General features: G+C 49.8%; 5 protein-coding genes across 6 annotated transcripts; all 5 read left to right on the top strand.

Moving 5' to 3' along the window:
* Positions 1–208: 208 nt before the first annotated feature.
* LOC117890940 lies at positions 209–1,686 on the top strand. Of its 2 annotated transcripts, XM_034796074.1 has the most exons (3): positions 242–347; positions 507–539; positions 743–1,686. In XM_034796074.1, the coding sequence occupies exons 1-3, from the start codon at positions 344–346 to the stop codon at positions 1,600–1,602; spliced, it is 897 nt and encodes a 298-aa protein (XP_034651965.1). In that variant the 5' UTR covers positions 242–343; the 3' UTR covers positions 1,603–1,686. The 2 variants fall into 2 exon arrangements, with proteins under 2 accessions (XP_034651966.1, XP_034651965.1); XM_034796075.1 differs by lacking the exon at positions 507–539 and having other exon boundaries at positions 209–347; positions 743–1,685.
* On the top strand, positions 210–3,360 carry LOC117890939 (cell wall adhesin EAP1). The gene is made up of 2 exons (XM_034796073.1): positions 210–347; positions 1,797–3,360. Exons 1-2 carry the CDS (start codon positions 344–346, stop codon positions 3,230–3,232), a joined length of 1,440 nt encoding a protein of 479 aa, XP_034651964.1. The 5' UTR covers positions 210–343; the 3' UTR covers positions 3,233–3,360.
* A 3,908-nt stretch (positions 3,361–7,268) lies between these two features.
* Positions 7,269–11,639, top strand: LOC117890687 (multidrug resistance protein homolog 49). Its single transcript, XM_034795674.1, has 6 exons — positions 7,269–7,418; positions 7,496–7,689; positions 7,747–9,548; positions 9,624–10,066; positions 10,143–10,751; positions 10,820–11,639. The coding sequence occupies exons 1-6, from the start codon at positions 7,302–7,304 to the stop codon at positions 11,567–11,569; spliced, it is 3,915 nt and encodes a 1,304-aa protein (XP_034651565.1). The 5' UTR covers positions 7,269–7,301; the 3' UTR covers positions 11,570–11,639.
* Positions 11,640–12,718: 1,079 nt separating this feature from the next.
* LOC117891451 (sugar transporter SWEET1) lies at positions 12,719–14,237 on the top strand. The gene is made up of 5 exons (XM_034796932.1): positions 12,719–12,917; positions 13,008–13,085; positions 13,332–13,561; positions 13,625–13,800; positions 13,858–14,237. The coding sequence occupies exons 1-5, from the start codon at positions 12,844–12,846 to the stop codon at positions 13,975–13,977; spliced, it is 678 nt and encodes a 225-aa protein (XP_034652823.1). The 5' UTR covers positions 12,719–12,843; the 3' UTR covers positions 13,978–14,237.
* A 365-nt stretch (positions 14,238–14,602) lies between these two features.
* On the top strand, positions 14,603–15,405 carry LOC117892609 (vacuolar protein sorting-associated protein 28 homolog). Its single transcript, XM_034798960.1, has one exon. The coding sequence runs from the start codon at positions 14,667–14,669 to the stop codon at positions 15,300–15,302; it is 636 nt and encodes a 211-aa protein (XP_034654851.1). The 5' UTR covers positions 14,603–14,666; the 3' UTR covers positions 15,303–15,405.
* The last annotated feature ends 54 nt before the right edge of the window (positions 15,406–15,459 follow it).

Below are 15,459 nucleotides of genomic sequence, written 5' to 3' on the forward strand. Positions count from 1 at the left end.
AAACAGAGATATCGAGGCGTAGGAATCAAGGTCTCAATTTCAATAACAATGTTAGTAGTGCTATTGTCGCACTCTGCGCACACTCGCATAAGGCCATCTCCCTCTCAGTCCAACGATACCCACCCCTTGTGGGTATTTGCACATGAAAGCTCGCTGATAAGAAAACGCCCGATGAATCGACTTGGCTGGGGCACAGTTTTAACGACGCGCCGCTGCTGACCAATCTATCAGTGAAAAAACCAACCTCAAACCGTGAAGTCACTTCGATCAAAGCGGGCAAGGGAATATTCGATATCGTACAGAATATTTGATTTAAATAAAGGAATTTCCACAGAATATCAAAATGGGTAAGCTGCATGGGAAGTTGCACAATCAAATCGGTTGAATGTTCGGATCCAAGTCGGGAATTCGCCCTCACATCACAATCCCCGCAGATCTGTGTCTGACTTGAGTACATTTCTCTCCTCTTTGGTTCTCCTTTTCCGCTTTTCTTTGCACTCTTCCAGGCGCCGTGCAGCCAGGAGCAGTTGTGAGCATTGGTAGGACGAGTGCGCGTCAGCCCAGAGAGTCTAATTCAAGTCTAGAAACTTCCCATCAATCCATCAACCAACCCAACCCAATCCCAACCCAGTCGTGCACCTCCGTATAGGAACAAAAGAAATGACAGAAAAGAAAAAAAGAACCGAGTGTTATCTTATCGCGCAGTCAATGCTTATCGGCTCCTCTGGTCCTCTCCTTGCAGAACACACCTGGGTGCACTCGACTCCATACGCCGCACTGCCCCCCTATGCTGTCATCGGTGGCCACGACTCGGACCGCAGTCCCATCTATGTGGGCCGCTCCTTCCACGAGGGCGAGAACCTGCCCGCCAAGGTGATTCCCAGCAAGGGCTGTGCCTACGTCGCCTACGGCGGGGCGGAGCACTCGAAGACGCACTACGAGGTGCTGGTGGGACAGGGATTCGCCTGGGTGCCCAGCTGCAGCGGCGGTGTGCCACCCAATGCTGTGCGCAGCGGCAGCACACGCACCGGGGAGCCGCTCTACGTGGGTCGGGGCCACCATGCCGGCAGCTTGAGCGTCGGAAAGGTGCATCCCTCGCACGGCTGCCTCTACATCCCCTTCGGCGGACAGGAGGTGCGCATCAACACCTATGAAGTGCTCATCTATCAGCAGCAGGACGTTTGGGTCCCGGCCTCGCCAGCCTACACTCCGCCCGGTGCCGTTGTCGCTGGCCACGACTCGGATCGGACCCCCATTTACGCCGGACGGGCCATGCACGAGGGCGAGATGCTGCCGGCCAAGGTGATTCCCAGCAAGGGCTGCGCCTACGTCTGCTACGGCGGCTACGAATTCCAGAAGCCCACGTACGAGGTGCTCACCGGCTACGGCTACGTCTGGGCCCATGTCCACCATCACGGCATTCCGCCCAATGCGGTGTCCACGGGTCGCGCCCGCAACGGGGATCCCATCTACTTCGGACGCGGACACCATCAGGGCAGTCTGACACCGGGGCTGATCTCGTCGCGCCAGCGCTGCCTCTACATTCCCTACGGTGGCCGGGAGATCCGTCTCGACTCGTACGAAGTGCTCTGCAGGCAGTGAACGCAAAATGCCTGATCCCTGAGCCACACTCTGCATTTAGTATCATGATCAACGTGTAAACCGTGTAAAATCGAACCCAATAAAATCCAACCTTTACCAAGCCAAAGAAAAACTAGTCTTTACTCCAACTTGAGTGGTTCCTCCTCTACTAATCTTTACTAGAACTAACCACGCCATACTCTCCTCTGTTTCAGCCTACAAATGGGTGCAGTCCTCGGCCTACTCCTCCATTCCTGAGGAAGCTGTGGTGGGCGGCAACGACGAGGATGGCGCAATGATCTACGTTGGACGGGCCGAGCACGAGGGCGACATGATGGTCTGCAAGGTGGTGCCGTCCAAGCAGATCGGCTTCATCTCCAATCGCGGTGAAGCGCTGCCCAAGGACATCTTCGAGATGCTGTGTGGCCAGAACCTGGTCTGGGTCAAGTGCTATGACCACGTCATACCCGAGACGGCCGTCCTGTGCGGACGCAGCTCGCTGGACCAGCCCGTGTACATTGGCAGAGGCCACTACGAGGGCCACCTGATCATCGGCAAAATATCCTCCGTCCATCGGGCTCTGTTTATCGCCTTTCGCGGAGCCGAGCGACGGCTGGACTCGTACGAGATCCTTGTGGAGGAGAGGAGGGTTGTGCCCGGCTGGCAGTTGCCCCCGCCGCCGCCGCCGGAGGAGCTGGAGAAGTGTCCGCTAACACCGCCGCCGCCACCGTCTCCGCCCGCTCCCGCGCCACCAGTGGCCGAGAAGGCACTAGAGAAGTATCCGTATCCTCATCTGGCCGCAATGCCGTTCCCAATGTCCGACAGGCCGCCAGCCTACACACCCACTCCCGATCCTCTGCCGCCGCCGCCGGTGGGTGGAATCTTTGTGATGCCTCCCCCCCCACATGCACCGCCGCCGGGCGGCGTTTTCGTGATGCCACCTGTCCGCCCACAGCCACCACCACCACCAGCACCACCAGCACCACCAACCCCCTCGTTTTACCCCGCTGAAGTAGCTCCAGCCGCAATTGCCGTCGCACCATCGTTCACACCGGCGGAGATGTACAGGCCGCCAATGGGCTCCTACGGAGCTGCCGGCACATCCTTCACCCCGGCGGAGTACGCGCCTCCGGCGTATGAAGTGTCCTCCTCCACGTCCTACGGCTACGAGAGCAACTATGACGTCTGGGTGACCGCTGGACCGGGCTACTTCTACTCTGCGGATGCCGTCATCGGTGGACACGACAGCAACATGGCGCAGCTGCTCGTCTGCCGCGCCTACTATGCGGGTGTCCACGTGCCGGGCAAGGCGATTCCCAGCCAGGGATGCGCGTACATTGCTCACGGTGGACGCGAGATCGTGGAGCCCACATACCAGGTGCTGCTCGGCCAGGGAAAGTACCACTGGGTGCGCGCCCATGAGGGCAGCATTGCCCCCGGTGCCGTGATGGCGGGACGGGCACCCGGTGGCGAGCCACTCTACATTGGACGCGCCCACTACTGTGGCAGTCTGACGCCCGGTGTGCTGCAACAGTCCAACCGCTGCCTGCAGATCCCTTTCGGCGGCCAGGAGATCCGCATCAGCAGCTACGAGGTTCTGGTCCGCAGTGACCTCTATCATAGCCAGCAGGCCATGCTCCTGGTCTACTGAGTGTCCAAGACCAAACCCGAAACTACCGAAACGAGTGCAGCTACCTCATTATCCCAAAAGGATCCAATATATTTGCCTGCATTGTGGCTTCCTTAATTATTATATATATTTACCAGAATTATGTGTATTATGCTGCCTGCACTAATTATATTTACTCACCCTTTGAGTTAATCAACGATGGAACCGTATTTTTGCTGCTCTTTTACTTCATTTTGTTCAGAAGTCGCGAATCAGGTGACACCTGTCTGTGTGTATGGAGTCCTCATTTAGCCTCTATGATCGTAAAATCCTGCAACTGCATTTCGTTTGACTTCTGCTTCTATGTAATCTCAGCTCGATAATTGCTTAAGGGGCACATGCATTTATTTTTTTGCCGCTAAAAGCAAAGAATGGCCAATACATATTTGTTTGTATCACAAATTATGGCTGAAATCACAAATATACGTACATACTCGTATACATATGCATGTATTGATTACTTTATCTACTTAAATAATAGCTGCACCTTTACATTCATTGATATTAATTATTAATGCTTCAATATTTCACGTAGATTAATTTCATATTTGCTGTTTTCGTGGCCTGGTTGCGGCAGTCGCCCTCTGAGTGAATGGAGAAAAAAGGATAGAAAAAGATACAATCAAATAAGATTCACCATTCGTTCATAAAATATAACAACAATTTAACACATTAAACAACTCGAAAAAGCAATCGTTTATATGGCAAATTCAGACAAGTGCCGTTCAAAATACAGTCCGCAAAATATATCGATAATTAAAAAAATAAAGCACTTAAAAATGTATCACCGCTAGCTTTCTGAGCAACATTTTTTAAGTTTCGCGGTTGTTGGCGCGTAATTATAAATCGTGAAATTATTCGAATGAGGCTTTGAAGCAAGAAAACAATAGACGAGTGCGAAACAAAACATTAAAACAGCAACAGACTCTAGATAAAATGGCAACTATAAATGTTAATGAAGTCGAAATGGCATTTGTTGAAACTCGAGAATGGAGCAGCAGCCACATTTTAACAGCTCGGGGAAGAACTTCAATAAAATATTCTCGTAACTCTTCCGAAATGCAGCTTATGATCATGCCAAAATACTTGTTATCAACAACAAAGGTTTCTTTAAACGAATTGGGGGTTTTTATTTAACAACGTCACAGGTCGAAGAGATGCATGGAACGAAAAAGAGACAGAGCGTGGGGCCAGAGACATTTAATGTGCGTCATGCCATGCTTTGTTTTGTTTTGTTTTTTGTACTTCCACTTAAAAAAATGGGAAAATTAATGCTCATATACCATGTACATACATAGTAGATATTTTCATTGGGAAAACTACGAATAATTGGAATTTCCTAGTGGTCAGCTGGGCAGAAAAGATCTCTCTTGGTGATGCTGTGAAAGCTTCTGAAAGCTCATCAACTTGTCTTCTTCTGTGGAATCGCATTCGACTCTAGTGAATAGAACAAGTATTTGGCATGATTTGTGCAGTGCAGTGTGATGGAGCTGTAAGTTTCTCATCCGCATGACCTCTTTGAATATTAACGCCTGGAGTTGATTACATTTTCGGGAGTGGGAAACAGTTTCAAATCTCGCGAGAAGAATATACACATATACATACATTTAAGTGTGAACGGATCGTGGAATACTAATTAAGAATATAGGGGTCGCAGCCTATATATGTATGCTGGTGCAAGAATAATATCTCCAACAGAGCATCTTGAAGTGTACAATAAAAGAGCAAATAAAAAGCCAGCCAAGTAATCCAAGTAAAGGCAAATACAGACACGCTTTCCTCCTCGTATCTACACATGCGGCTCTTTGTCCAATATCTAAAACAAACAAAAAAACATGTACATGCTTCGAATCGGAAGTTCGTTAAGTCAGAACAATGACCACAACCATAACCTGGCACAAAGGTAATAAAAAGAAATCCGATTATTTCACCACGAAACTAGAGGCCAGACTGGACCTTGTTGTGGCAATTATCTATCCGATTCGTCTTGTCTAAATGGCGACAATGTGGCTTATCTTGCACGCAAAAAATACTCGCACATCTCTGAATTGAATAAACAATTGGCATAAACGTATAATTGTTTATTATAGTTTAATGGCATAATAAACAGTTCTTACATTTACAGATTAGATTCCGTTTTATTTCTGGATGATTCTTGTTGGAAAATTTTCGAAAAACATCAGTTGTTCGGTTGTTCAACGGAGTTGTTGGCAGGAATGGTGAAATAATCACACAAAATCAACAACTGATTGCCATCGGAACTTTCAAACGCGAGCATTTGTTAGGGGGAAGTCGCTGGCACACGTGAGAATGCCGCCTGTACGCATCCGCAGGTATTCCACAGAACACCTGGGAAGCGGATGAATCACGGTTTTCGCACGCGATACAGATTCGTCTCGGTTAGTCCCCCGATCTTGAGAGTTCTGCTTAAACGGCAACCAGAGGGGAAATCCATGCACGCAAATGGAATTGGAATTGGAACTGGAATTGGAATTGGAAGAGCCACTTGCTCCCAGCCCAGCGCAGCGCAGCCCAGTCCAGCCCAGCCTCCTCCTCTGCAGACTGCAAGCGAAGCTGGTTTAGAGTGGTTAAACAGATACAGAAAAACAGGTTATGCCTCCGATTAGTAGGCACTGAACGAGCCGAACCAAGCCAAACCGAGCCGAACTGAGCCGAGCCGAGCAGAGTCGTCTATCCGTGTATATCTAATCTATGGAACGTATCTGCATGGGGGCTATAATCACTTGTCGAACTTTCTGTTTGGCCTGACATTGTTTACCAGTCAGGACAGTACAAGGAATGAGTATTGCTCCCCCAATTGGAGCGCGTCCGACGTCCGTCGGTTGCCAGGGGGAGCACCGATTAAATTATACGATCGTGTTTATTGCGGTCGCCGCTGTCGAGCCGAGAGATGTGAAACCGAGCTGTCGTCGCAACCAATTGACTGGAGAGTCGTCCAGTTCAAATCGCGCTCTCGCTGGCTACAGACGCCAGCCTCCTGCCTTGCTCTTGCTCTCGCACTTGCACTTGACCAAGTGATAGACAAAATAGCCTGGCCCTCAGCCACACCATACAGAATCGCAACGTTCCGTCGCGTCCTATCAGTCCGTTGTCGTCGTTGATTGCCGTCCGAAAAATCGGCACGTGCTGCGTAAGTGTCCAAAATTAGGGAACGAAATCTCTGCGGAGTGTGTGTACAATCTGTGAAGCTCAAATACCTGCCTGGAGTCTAGATTGTAGACGCTAGACTGTGGTCTGTAGAGGAGAGTGTGAACAAGTGCGCGGTGATCGACAATTGTCAATTGAGAATCGTAATGAACGAGAAAATATCCCCACTTTCCAATTGTTGTTAATTTATTAATATATGGATGCATTTTTTATTTGCGCAATCAAACTAATTTCCTTTAAATTGACTTGAGAATATAGTTTTTACTTTGTAATCAGCCCTTGCACTTTGTGGGCTCGAGCTGAGCTCGCGTTTCGCACACAATTATATGTGCATATGTACTATAAATATATTTAACTAAAATGCATATTCAATTTGAATAAATAAAATAATAGATACGTAAGTGAATAATTACAAATCCAAACCAAGTGCTTCTACGCCTTAAAATGATGAAACTAAAGAAATAAATCTACTAAATTCCTTTACTTAATGTATAATAAATCAAACGAAAGTGTCAGGAGTGCAGGAGTAATTAAAGTGGTTGAGGCATGACATTTCCTTAATAAAATAAAATACTGACTGACCAAGCCGAATATCATTTTTACAATGGCTAGCCAGTGCCATATAATTGTTGCAATAAACCTTAAATTGGTTAGACATCAAGATTAGTACTTTACAGTGGCATTTATTGCTCTTTTGGCAATCAGCTCGAGATGATTCTGGGGTCACTGAACGAACTGAGCGATAGCTCATGGTTCTATTGTTTAAACCTCCGAATAATAATGATCATTTATAACAAAATGAAGTGCTTGTTAGCTTTGTTTAACCACAAACCAAACGTCTTGTTTATAGCTTTCAGTTGGAATTGTGTGAAAAATCAACAAAATGGATCTCAAAGAAACAAAAAAGGAGGACTCGCAGCTGCCGCAAGTGGGCGATTTCCTCTCACAGGAGGGAGCTGCCCAGGCAAAGACAGAAACTAAATACAGCTACCTGGATATGGTGAGTCCCCGCTGCTCAGTCTGTATGTGGAATCGTTCTTATTTCGTTGAGCTTTGTTCTCGCTCATCGATCTGCAGTTTAGATACTCCACGAGCTTCGAGCGAGCGTGGATTGGGTTCAGCATTGTGATGGCCGCCGTGGCATCGGCATTCATTCCCTTCTTCATGATTATCTACGGAGAGTTCACGTCCCTGCTGGTCGATCGCACAGTGAGAGTGGGCACTTCCTCCCCCACTTTCGCGCTGGCCATGTTTGGCGGCGGAAAGCGACTGTAAGTCCGGAGCCCACCCCGCAGGAGCATTCCTAATATAACTGAAATCCATTGCAGGTCGAACGCCAGCAAGGAAGAGAATCAGCAGGCCATCATCGAGGACTCGATAGCCTTTGGTGTGGGCAGTCTTGTGGGATCTGTGGCCATGTTTGTGCTCATCACACTGGCCGTTGACATTGCCAACCGAGTGGCGCTAAAGCAGATCGGTCGCATCCGCAAGGTGTTCCTGGAGGCCATGCTGCGGCAGGACATTACGTGGTACGACACCACCTCTGGCACCAACTTCGCCAGCAAGATGACCGAGGATCTGGACAAGCTGAAGGAGGGAATCGGCGAGAAGGTGGTGATAGTCACCTTTCTGTTCATGACATTCGTCGTAGGCATTGTGGCATCGTTCCTCTATGGCTGGGGCCTAACCCTGGTGATTGTCGGCTGCTGCCCTTTGATCATCATTGCCACAACGGTGGTGGGAAAGCTGCAAGGATCCCTCGCCGACAAAGAGCTGAAGGCCTACTCCAACGCTAGCAATGTGGCCGAGGAGGTATTCAGCGGTATCCGCACCGTGTTCGCCTTCAGCGGGCAAACGAAGGAGAAGGAGCGCTTCGGGAAGCTGCTGCTCCCGGCCGAGGCCACCGGACGCAAGAAGGGGCTCTACACGGGCCTGGGCAGTGCTGCCACCTGGCTGATCATCTACCTTTGCATGGCGCTGGCCATCTGGTACGGGTCGAAGCTCATACTGGAGGATCGCAACCTCGAGGACCGCCAGTACACGCCGGCTGTCCTTGTCATCGTCTTGTTTGCCGTCATTATGGGAGCGCAGAACCTCGGCTTTGCATCGCCGCACGTCGACTCGATGGCAGTGGCCACGGCCGCTGGACAGAACCTCTTCAGAATCATCGACCGGCAGTCCCAGATCGACCCCATGGTCGAGGGGGGAGCCAAGCCAGAGAGCATCACGGGACGCATTCGCTTCGAGAACATTCACTTCCGCTATCCCGCCCGACCAGACGTCCAGATCCTCAAGGGGCTGACCGTGGACGTGGAGCCGGGCCAGACGGTGGCCTTCGTCGGAGCCTCGGGCTGCGGCAAGAGCACAATGATCCAGCTGATGCAGCGGTTCTACGACCCCGAGCAGGGGAGCGTCAAACTGGATGGACGGGATCTGCGCTCGCTGAATGTTGGCTGGCTGCGCTCGCAGATCGGCATCGTGGGCCAGGAACCGGTTCTCTTTGCCACCACCATCGGAGAGAACATTCGCTACTCCCACCCAGAAGCCACGCAGGCGGACATCGAGCGTGCGGCACGTGCCGCCAATTGTCACGACTTCATCAGCAAACTGCCCAAGGGCTACGACACCCATGTGGGCGAGAAGGGCGCCCAGATCTCGGGCGGGCAGAAGCAGCGCATCGCCATTGCCAGGGCACTGGTGCGGAAGCCACAGATCCTGCTGCTGGATGAGGCAACCTCCGCTCTGGATCCCACATCCGAGAAGCGGGTGCAGAGCGCCCTCGAGCTGGCCAGCCAAGGACCCACCACTCTGGTGGTGGCCCATCGCCTCTCGACCATCACGAATGCCGACAAGATTGTGTTCGTCAAGAACGGAGTGGTGGCCGAGCAGGGCACCCACGACGAGCTGATGCAGCTACGCGGCTTGTACTGCGAACTGGTGAACATTACGCGACGCAAGGAGACCACCGAGGAGGAGGAGACAGGCGGGGACAGAGCGCTACAGAAGGCACAGAACCTCTCCGATGAGGAGGATGAGGACGAGGACGATGAAACCGAAGATGATGAGCCAGGACTGGAAGCGGGCAGCAGCAGGGAGAGTGCATTCAGCCGCGCCAGCACCCGTCGTAAGCGTAAGTAGCAGGAACAAGTTGTGCTGAAGCCCACAGGATAACCCACAGGATATCCGATTACTCCTCCTTTTGCAGGTCGCTCGCAGCGTCGCAGCAAGAAACAGAAGCCAGCGCCTCCCAAGTTCTCCCTCACGCAGCTGATGAGACTGAATGCCCCCGAGTGGCGCTACATTGTGGTCGGATGCATTGCCTCGGTTTTGCATGGCGCCACCTTCCCGCTGTGGGGCCTCTTCTTCGGCGACTTCTTCGGCGTGCTCTCCAACGGAGACGATGACGTGGTGCGTGCCGAGGTCATCAATATCGCTTGCATCTTCATCGGCATCGGCGTGCTGGCCGGACTGGGAACGATGCTGCAGACGTACATGTTCACCACGGCTGGCGTGAAGATGACCACGAGGCTGCGTAACAGAGCCTTTGGCACGATTGTGGGCCAGGACATTGCCTACTTTGACAATGAGCGGAACTCGGTGGGTGCTCTGTGCTCCCGCCTGGCCAGCGACTGCTCCAACGTGCAGGGGGTAAGTTAGCTCTAGTCGAGCGACTGGCTGACATCCAGCTAATCCTCCCAATCCTCCCAATCCTCTATCCTCACAGGCCACTGGTGCTCGCGTTGGCGTCATGCTGCAAGCCGTTTCCACTTTGGTCATCGGCATGGTCATTGGCTTCGTCTACTCCTGGCAGCAGACGCTGCTCACGCTGGTCACCCTGCCGCTGGTCTGTCTGTCGGTGTACCTGGAGGGTCGCTTCATCATGAAGAGCGCCCAGTCGGCCAAGGCGGCCGTCGAGGAGGCCTCCCAGGTGGCTGTGGAGGCGATAACCAACATTCGGACTGTCAACGGACTCAACCTGGAGCGTCGCATTCTGCAAACCTACGTCCAACAGATCGACAACGTGGATGTCGCCTGTCGTCGCAAGGTTCGCTTCCGCGGAGTGGTCTTTGCGCTGGGTCAGGCGGCTCCCTTCCTGGCCTACGGCATCTCCATGTACTACGGAGGGCTGCTCGTGGCCGATGAGGCAATCAACTATGAGGACATTATCAAGGTGGCTGAAGCTCTGATCTTCGGTTCTTGGATGCTGGGTCAGGCGTTGGCCTATGCGCCGAACGTGAACGACGCCATCCTCTCCGCTGGCCGACTCATGGAGCTCTTCAAGAGCAATTCCACACAGCCCAATCCGCCAGAGAATCCCTACAACACAGTGGAGGTGAGTCCTTGCCTCCTTGCAAGTCCCATTGTCATGGGTTTTAACATCTTGCTTTGTGGTTCTTGCAGAAATCCGAGGGAGACATTGTGTACGAGAACGTGGGCTTCGAGTATCCGACCAGGAAGGGCACTCCCATCCTGCAGAGCCTGAATCTCACCATCAAGAAGTCGACGACTGTGGCGCTTGTGGGCCCTTCCGGGTCCGGCAAGTCCACCTGCGTGCAGCTGCTGCTCCGCTACTATGACCCCGTCTCCGGATCGGTGAATCTCAGTGGAGTGCCGAGCACCGATTTCCCGCTGGACACGCTGCGCTCCAAGCTGGGCCTCGTCTCGCAGGAGCCAGTGCTCTTCGACCGCACAATTGCCGAGAACATTGCCTACGGGAATAACTTCCGGGACGAGGTCTCCATGCAGGAGATCATCGAGGCTGCCAAGAAGTCCAACATTCATAACTTCGTCAGCTCCCTGCCGCAGGGTTACGAGACGCGGCTGGGCAAGTCGTCCCAGCTGTCTGGTGGCCAGAAGCAGCGCATCGCCATTGCACGGGCTCTGGTGAGGAATCCAAAGATCCTGATACTCGACGAGGCCACCTCTGCGCTGGATCTGCAGAGCGAGAAGGTGGTGCAGCAGGCGCTGGACGAGGCTCGTTCCGGACGCACCTGCCTCACGATTGCCCACCGTCTGACCACGGTGCGGAACGCGGATTTGATATGCGTCCTCAAGCGGGGCGTGGTCGTCGAGCATGGCACGCACGATGAGCTGATGGCTCTGAATCGCATCTACGCCAATCTCTACCTGATGCAGCAGGTGTCGGGATAAGACAGTGTTTAGTATTATAGCATAAGGAGATGTTAGATTAAGTACCTTAGATTCGAATAGAAATGCATAAGCGGAAAGATAACGAGAAGGGACGTGTGAGACGCTTCTTACGCTTCAATTTCCTTCTGTGCGTTACATACAACCGTTATCCGCACAAATACAATATACCCTATTTACTCTTCGAGTACCGGGTATATTAACTATGAAATGGACTTCCTCCCAGTATGGATGCTGTTAGTAGGCTTTCCTTGACTTGTCAATGAAAAACACTGATATTGGGATACCCTACACACAATGTACAGACAAGAAATTTCGGTCGGGGTCGAAATTCAAGGGCACCCGTTGATGCAGTGGCACAGGTCGGAGGCAGTGCTAAATCCTTCCTCATTGCAATATGCGGATAACACATCGAATGCTGAGGAAAAAAGGTGGGTCCAGAGCAACCAGACGTCAATGGAAGGCCTGGAAAACTGGGCAGAGTGCTATGGAATAACCGAGAGTAAAACTGACTACGGAAATTTGTACGACTTCCATGTCCTGGCTCAAGAGTGCGCAAAGCTAATCAATCCAGGCATTCATGAGAATATGCAGTACAGGACGGAAACAGGACATCATGCTGGAGCAATTTCTGACAGGGTGCATGATCTTTCGGCCGGGAATGCCTTCGGAATGCGGCACAGGGCGGAGGGCGTTGTCGTAATAAGGTATTCGAAATTGCAAAATTTGGAAAATACATCGAAGACACGGGCATATTGGGTACAGGCGTGCAACCAGGCGGCACTAAAAGGAACGGAAAACTGGGTGAAAGCCAATGTGTTGGGCAAAGAAAGGAGCGTTTACAGTAATACCTACAATATAAATGCACTGATGGAAGAATGCGAAAATATAAAGAGCGCAAGTCGATCTATTGACAATGTAAACGTCAATGAACTTTGCTGCTATTTTGACGACATTCTCCATATTCCGAAGAGAACAACAGAGTGGGCTGATAGAATGTACACTTGAATGTACACTCTGCATGGCAATAAACATTATTTCCTGTAATTTCGAAACCATTTAACCAAACTAACGAACTTAAATAAATATCTGGTATTTTTATTATGCCATGCATGCAATCGATGTATCGATTGTTTCCATGCCTCTGCGATATTCCATCTCAGTTGCAGCTGTTCCAATTTTTTGTTGACGTTGTACATACGCGTAAATTACATTACTATTAGATTAAATTGTTAAACTTTAGCATAAGACTTGTAAAGAAAAAGAGAAATAGCACTATGTCGGCGGTGGCCTATGAGCTGCTGTCCACAACGGCGGTGATCAGCACCGTGTTTCAGTTTCTCTCCGGCGCGTAAGTATTAATGTATGCATGTACATACATACATATGTATGTCATGTGTGTTTTTAAGCAATTAAGAACTAACGATTTATTTTCATGTAGCATGATATGCCGCAAGTACATACAGAAGAAGAGCACTGGCGACTCTTCCGGAGTTCCGTTCATATGCGGCTTCTTATCGTAAGTACAAACTGTCGACGTTGCCTTCCGTCCACATGGCTCGGCAGCCTAGATAAATTTGATTTGGCTACGCTCAGCTCTTACTTCTTCTCGTACACCCGGTCTATGCCGTGTGCAAGAGTAGATTGCGTTCGTGCTGAGGCTGTAACACGTCAAGGGACACGATTGTCAATTTTTGCATGGCTGGCACCTGCTGAACGTTTTCGCGCCCTTACACATTTAAATAAATAAACTTTGTTTCAACAGCTGCAGCTTCTGGCTGCGCTACGGCGTGCTAACCGAAGAGCAGAGCATTGTTTTGGTCAATGTAATTGGATCAACGCTCTTTCTGATCTACACGCTGATCTACTATGTATTCACCATCAACAAACGTGCCTTTGTCAAGCAATTTGCCTTCGTTCTTGCCGTCCTGATTGCAGTTATAATATACACCAATCGGCTGGAGGATCAGCGCAATCAAATGATACATATTACAGGTACATAAGAATGCATTCTGTTCACGATCGATCAAAGGCTCAAATCGAATCTGCATTTTTCAGGAATATTCTGCTGTATTGTCACCGTGTGCTTCTTTGCCGCCCCCCTGGCCAGTCTGCTGCACGTGATTAGGGCGAAAAACTCCGAGAGCCTACCACTGCCCCTCATAGCCACATCCTTCTTGGTCAGCCTCCAGTGGCTAATCTACGGCATTCTTATATCCGATTCGTTTATCCAGGTACCCAGTTTTGCCTTTTGCCATCCCAACACATATTTATACACTTCTTTATTTTAGATACCCAACTTTCTGGGCTGCCTCTTGTCCATGATGCAGCTGAGTCTGTTCGTGTTGTACCCTCCACGCAGCTACTCGGGACAGGGATATAAATTAGTCGAGCAGGCTGTGCCATTTTAGAGATTAAGTGGATGCTGAGAGCATGTCTCATCCACAATTATATGTATATTTTAATATACGGAGTGTGGGGAGGGCGGATATGCTGCTTGCTTAATTACTACAGACCTACGTAATAGTGATTGTATATTTTAAAGTATTTATTAAATTATTTGTCTCAAAAGTGTGTACTTACATCACTGTGCTGATATGTGGCGCTCAGCGGAATTCATCCTGTATATTATGTCCTTGCTTAAACAATAAAACGCTGTAATGTTTTTGAAACAAGATAAATGCTGGCTGGATAAATGCTAAATTTACAAGATAAATTTTGTGTCACGGCTACGAGGAGCCATGGGAAATGACGGAATAAAGCAATTTATATAGCAAATATTGAAATCGGCTTAAAAATAACGGATTGGCTTTCACACTGGCGCTTCTGCCAGTAGTGAAGGAAATACGGCGAAACTTGTCAACAAGCATATACATTTCCTCGGTAGGTGTCTCTGTTGTAATTACATAAATATGAAGTTAATATGTAGCAAATGTGTAGTTATTGCTTACTTACACGAGGCATATTTTTAAAATGCGAAGGTATATTTCGGAGAGTCTGTCTGTATATTTTATCGATAATTCTGCGGTCACACTGGTGACAAGTGACGAATTCCGTTCTTTTGTTAAAATTTTGTTAAAATATTTTTAAAGACTTTAAAATGATGCAAGAACAAAGTCCCGAGCTGTACGAGGAGGTAAAGCTTCATCGCAATGCCCGCGAGCGGGAGAGGTACGACAACATGGCGGATTTGTACGCCATCATAAACACAATCCAGCAGCTGGAGAAGGCCTACATTCGGGACTGCATTACGCCGCAGGAGTACACTGCTGCGTGCTCCAAGTACTTGGTCCAGTACAAGGTGGCCTTCAAGCAGGTGCAGAGCGACGAGTTCCCCACAGTGGAGACGTTTGTCAAAAAGTTTCGCCTGGACTGTCCAGCAGCACTGGAGCGCATTCGGGAGGATCGCCCCATCACCATACGCGACGACAAGGGAAACACTTCCAAGTGCATAGCCGAGATTGTCTCTCTGTTCATTACGATTATGGACAAGTTGCGTCTCCAGATCAATACAATGGACGCCCTGCAGCCGGACGTGAAGGACCTAGCCGACAACATGAACCGCCTGTCCCTTATTCCCGAGGACTTTGATGCCAAACAAAAGGTTGACAAGTGGCTGGGAAGCTTGAACGAAATGCAGGCATCGGATGAGCTGACTGAGGGCCAAGTGCGTCAGTTCCTCTTCGACTTGGAGTCGGCCTATGCAGACTTTAACAAACTGTTGCACAGCCAGTAATGTAATTAGCAGATGTCGTTTCTTAGTCTCCAAGTGTAATTTAAAATAGGTTATTATATTCCGCATTAAAACTTTTAATATATATATATATTCGTGTATAAAAGCTCTGTGGTCTTTATTCCATTCCAGATAAACAAAAATGGGTAAAAGATTTGCA

The sequence above is a fragment of the Drosophila subobscura genome, chromosome E (assembly GCF_008121235.1).
Source record: "Drosophila subobscura isolate 14011-0131.10 chromosome E, UCBerk_Dsub_1.0, whole genome shotgun sequence".
Lineage (NCBI taxonomy): Eukaryota > Metazoa > Arthropoda > Insecta > Diptera > Drosophilidae > Drosophila > Drosophila subobscura.